Below are 4700 nucleotides of genomic sequence, written 5' to 3' on the forward strand. Positions count from 1 at the left end.
AAAAAAAAAAAAAAAAAAAATTTGTTTTTAAAGATGGTAGTCTTGCTGTGTTGCCCAGATTGGTCTCAAATCCTGGCCTCAAATAATCCTCCTGCCTCAGCTTCCAAAGTAGCTGGGATTATAGGCCCAAGCCGTGGCACCTGGCTTGACTAATACATTTAGAGAGGAGAGGATGAGTGTAGAGGGAAAAGTTAACAGTTTTTTGGAGTGCCTTCTACATCATGGGCATTTTACATATATTTATATGTATAATTAATATGTAATAGGCATTAAATACATGTTTATTTACATATATTTATACATAATACACGAACAATTATAGCAACCCATCAAAGTATATAAATGAATTATTTTAGTTATGTTAAATGACTTGCCTAGTTTTTATTTATTTTATTTTTTATTTTTTAAGTTTATTTTTGAGATGAAGTCTTGCTCTGTCGACCAGGCTGGGGTACAGTGACACAATCTCAGCTCACTGTAACCCTTGCCTCCCAGGTTCAAATGATTCTTCTGCCTCAGCCTCCCGAGTAGCTGGGATTATGGGCGTGCGCCATCGCATCCACCTGATTTCTGTATTTTTAGTAGAGATGGGGTTTCGCCATGCAGGCGAGGCTGGTCTGGAACTCCTGATCTCAGATCGTCTACCCACCTCGGCCTCCCAAAGTGGTGGGATTACATGCTTAGGCCACCACACCCAGCCAGTTTGCCTAGTTTCCTAAGAGATAAAGCTGAAATTTGGACCCAGGCCTTTGAACCCCAAGTCCATTCTGTTTCTGCCAGGGCTAAAGAGGAAATTTTGTCAGGACTCTGGAAGCTGTTTTCCAAAATGCTCTGTCTTCTCTCCCCAACACATTTAGCCTGTTCATTATACTCAGTATTTTTTTACCGCTCTCTCTTACATTGCTATAATTGAAGATAGCATTACCACTGGATTGTGTGATAACCTCTTTGTTGGTTTGTCAGCCTTTTTAGTTCCCAAACACGCCTGCCACAACTATCTGAAAAACAAAAATTGAATTCTTCATCTCCTGCTTAAAAACTGGTTCTTCTTTAGTAACTGGGTATAGTTCCAACTCCCAGTCGCAGTCTGACCCATCTCATCTTTCTGGCTTCATCTCACCATTTTCATGATCTTCAACTCTTAGTCTCATGAAAGAGTATGAATTCTTCTTCAGAATGGTTTTTCAGCCTTTCTTCTACCTTCTTCTATCAGCTTTAAAAAAGTGGCATTTTCAAAGCCACCTCCTTTTTTAGACTTTCCCTTTTCCCAGTCTAAATTGCTTGTTTTCTCTCTTTACATTTTATCTGTATATACCTTTAAAGGGCTTAATTCATTTTGTCCTTGTGTTTTGGTTATTTTAATTGGTTAGATTCAAAGAGGGCAAGAACCTTGATTTCTTTTTCTTTATAGCATCTGACACAGTGACTCAGGCCCCTCTAAATTAGCAAATGGCCCCCCTTATAGTATGATTGGCCTTTTAACTCCTTTCTCCTAATGAAACCAGTGAGTGTTCCTTTAACTGAGAGTTAAAACTTCACACAGTAGTTCATGCTTAGTATGTTTTTAAGTTTGTTTCGTTTCTAGAGAACTCAATTTTTAAAATACGTAAAACAATTTACTAGATCAGTAAATAGAATCAGGTATTCTAAAGATAATTAACCTAGTTACTACTACTTATATCTGCTTAACTGCTTGATGAGTTCCTTTTCCACCTTCACCCAGACAAATGGCATACAGTGATGTAACTTTTTTTTTCAATCTCAGGAGTGCAAAGACCTTATTGGGGAAAGCTCTAGATTATAGTTCCATTAGCCCTTTTTATTTCGTTTCCAGAATGGTCTTGAGGCCCCTGGTGCTAGATTGTCACCATTTTACAATTATGTTTCTGTTTTGAAGTGTAGATACTTAGCAGTTTCTTTTTGTTGTTGTTGTTTTTTGTTGTTCATTGTTTTTTTTTGAGACAGAGTCTCACTCTGTTGCCAGGCTGGAGTGCCCTGGCACGATCTCGGCTCACTGCAACCTCTGCCTCCTGAGTTCAAGTGAGTCTCCTGCTTCAGCCTCTGGAGTAGCTGGGATTACCGGTGCGTGATGCCTGGCTAATTTTTGTATTTTTCGTAGAGACGGGGTTTTACCATGTTGGTCACGTTGGTCAGGCTGGTCTGGAACTCCTGACCTTGTGATCTGCCCGCCTTGACCTCCCAAAGTGTTGGGGTTACAGGCATGAGTCATCGCACCTGGCCACTTAGCAGTTTTTAAAACAGCTAGCTAAACAAGAGTTACTGATACTGGTTAGGGAAAAACTGCTGCAATACACTGTGCTTGAATCCATCACTGAAAGAAAAAAATAATGTTCATGGAAGTGTTCTTGGAAGATGTCTTATAGGAACATGCTAGTATCTAAATGCCTTGGCAATCTGTAGAATATTGAACATAAAGTATTTTGTAACATGGCACTCAGTATAGGAGTTATTCTGGTTTTTGGAAAAGTTGTTGGTGGACTTCTTTTCAAGGCAGAATTCTGCTTTTATGTAATAATGCATCATATTCTGCTTTCGTGATTAAGACCCGATTTTGCTGAATATTTTAGTCTGAATCCGTTTCCTAAGATCCATGGAAAAATGAAAAGTGTGAGTTGCACTGTTTTCTGGGGGATGGATTTGGGCTTTTTAACTAGCCATTTCTGCCAAATGTTTTTTTTTTCTCCTTTTCCTGTCATTCCTCTGTGGCTAGGTGTATTGGTGTATATTCTTACTGGCAAGAAATGCCACCTTGTAAGTCTCACAGACATTACCTGAATGTGGATGTGTTTTGAGAATGTTCAGTACATCTCTTTTCAAACTAGCTGCAAATAAAAAGTCTAACTTTTTAAAGTCTTTTTTTTTTTTTTTTTTTTTTTTTTTTTTTTTTTTGGAGACAGAGTCTCACTGTGTTGCCTGGACTGGAATGCAGTGGTGAGATCTCAGCTCATTGCAACCTCTGCTTCCTGGGTTCAAGTGATTCTCCTGCCTCAGCCTCCCAAGTAGCTGGGATTACAGGCACCCGCCACCATGCCCAGCTAATTTTTGTATTTTTAGTAGAGACAGGGTTTTACCATGTTGGCCAGGATGGTCTCGATCTCCTGACCTTGTGATCCACCGACCTTGGCCTCCCAAAGTGCTGGGATTACAGGTGTGGGCCACTTTTTTAAGTCTTAAAAAATAAATTATAGCAAAGGAATGAACTAAAATAGCTGATTTTTTTTCTTACCTCATTTCAGTTTAGTTTAGAGTAAAAATGCCTTTAGATATATGGGGGTATTTATTCTAAAAGGACCCTTTTCCGCCTACCTGAAGACTAAATTGTTTAAGAGAAATGTTGGCTGGGCACGGTGGCACGCGCCTGTAATCCCAGCACTTTGGGAGGTCGAGGCGGGTGGATCACTTGAGGTCAGGAGTTCGAAACCAGCCTGTCCAACACGGCGAAACCCTGTCTCTATTAAAAAAAAAAGAGAGAGAGAGAAATGTCATCTGTCTTCACTGTTTCTAAATATGTATTTTTAATGAAGACACGTGTGGTTCTCAAATACAGGCATTCCGATGGAAACTTGTGTATTAAAGTAACAGATGATTTAGTTGTAAGTATATATTTTTATTTATTGCATACTTTCAGATTTGTTCGAGTTAATTATTTGTTTGAAATTATTTACTTAGAATTTATGCAGATTACGCATTAGGATGCTTATTTTGCATTTCATTCCAAAATGAAGAACCTCATTCTAACAGCTACTTTTGTAGACCCTCAGAAAATAATTTAACCTGCTTTATTAATGAATTATGTCAAGTGTTGTTTAATAAGTGCTGTCTTCAGACCTTAAGCAACAGGAACATGGAGACCAAACTGGATGTCAGGAAGTAAAAGTTTCCTTTTTGATGTATAAGAAGTAAATGACAGGGTTTGAACACAGGTTGCAGGCTTTATTCTTGTCCTTGATCTGCTCACTCTTGTTACTTCCTGACATTCCCATTCATTCCTTAACCCTCTGCCATCTGTTTTCTGCATGTTGTATTCTACTGAAACTGCCCTTTGTGAGAGCACATCAGCAGCTCCTTTATTTTCAAACCCAGTGGTCTTATTATTCATATCTTATTTGATTTCCTTGCTGCTTTTGATACTGAACACCACTCTTTCATAGAAATAATTATTTTGCAATTTGTGGCTCTGTTTTATCTTGGCCTTACTATTCTGTGTTTCTGTTGTTTCATTCTTCTTTGCTGATTATTTCTTTGATGTGCCCCATATATATTTGCTTTCCTAGGAGTCTGTCCTTGGTTGTCCTTTCATATAGCTTCTTCTAGAGCACTCCATTTAGCTGAGTCTAATATTACATCTATCTCTGTCTATTTGCAAATGTGTGTTTAGCTCATATTTGACTTTCTGACTAGCATATATATCTCACATACCCTCAAAATTCACTTGTCTGCAGTGGAGTTTATCATCTGTTCTTAAACTAGCTCCTCCTTCTGTTCGTACCTTTGGTTGCATTATTTTCCACCTTGTCAGAAATCTGGGGATTTTTTTAATTAAAAAAATTTTTTTAGAGATAGGATTTCGCTATGTTGCCCAGGCTGGTCTTGGACCCCTGGCCTCAAGCAGTCCTGCCACTCAGCCTCCCAAGTTGCTGGGGATTACACACATGAGCCACAATGCCCATCCCAGAGTG

The 4700-nt window shown here is 38.8% G+C and overlaps 1 protein-coding gene across 1 annotated transcript in view; it reads left to right on the forward strand.

Annotated features, from left to right (window-relative positions):
* The window catches only part of SRP9 (signal recognition particle 9), a 12087-nt gene that overhangs the window by 2873 nt on the left and 4514 nt on the right, over positions 1-4700 (forward strand). Inside the window, exon 2 of the mRNA XM_017526426.2 lies at positions 3548-3614. Coding sequence (XP_017381915.1) covers positions 3548-3614 — 67 coding nt within the window. The remainder of the gene's footprint in view (positions 1-3547; positions 3615-4700) is intronic.

This window comes from Cebus imitator, unplaced genomic scaffold (genome assembly GCF_001604975.1).
Source record: "Cebus imitator isolate Cc_AM_T3 unplaced genomic scaffold, Cebus_imitator-1.0 Scaffold42, whole genome shotgun sequence".
Taxonomy (NCBI): domain Eukaryota; kingdom Metazoa; phylum Chordata; class Mammalia; order Primates; family Cebidae; genus Cebus; species Cebus imitator.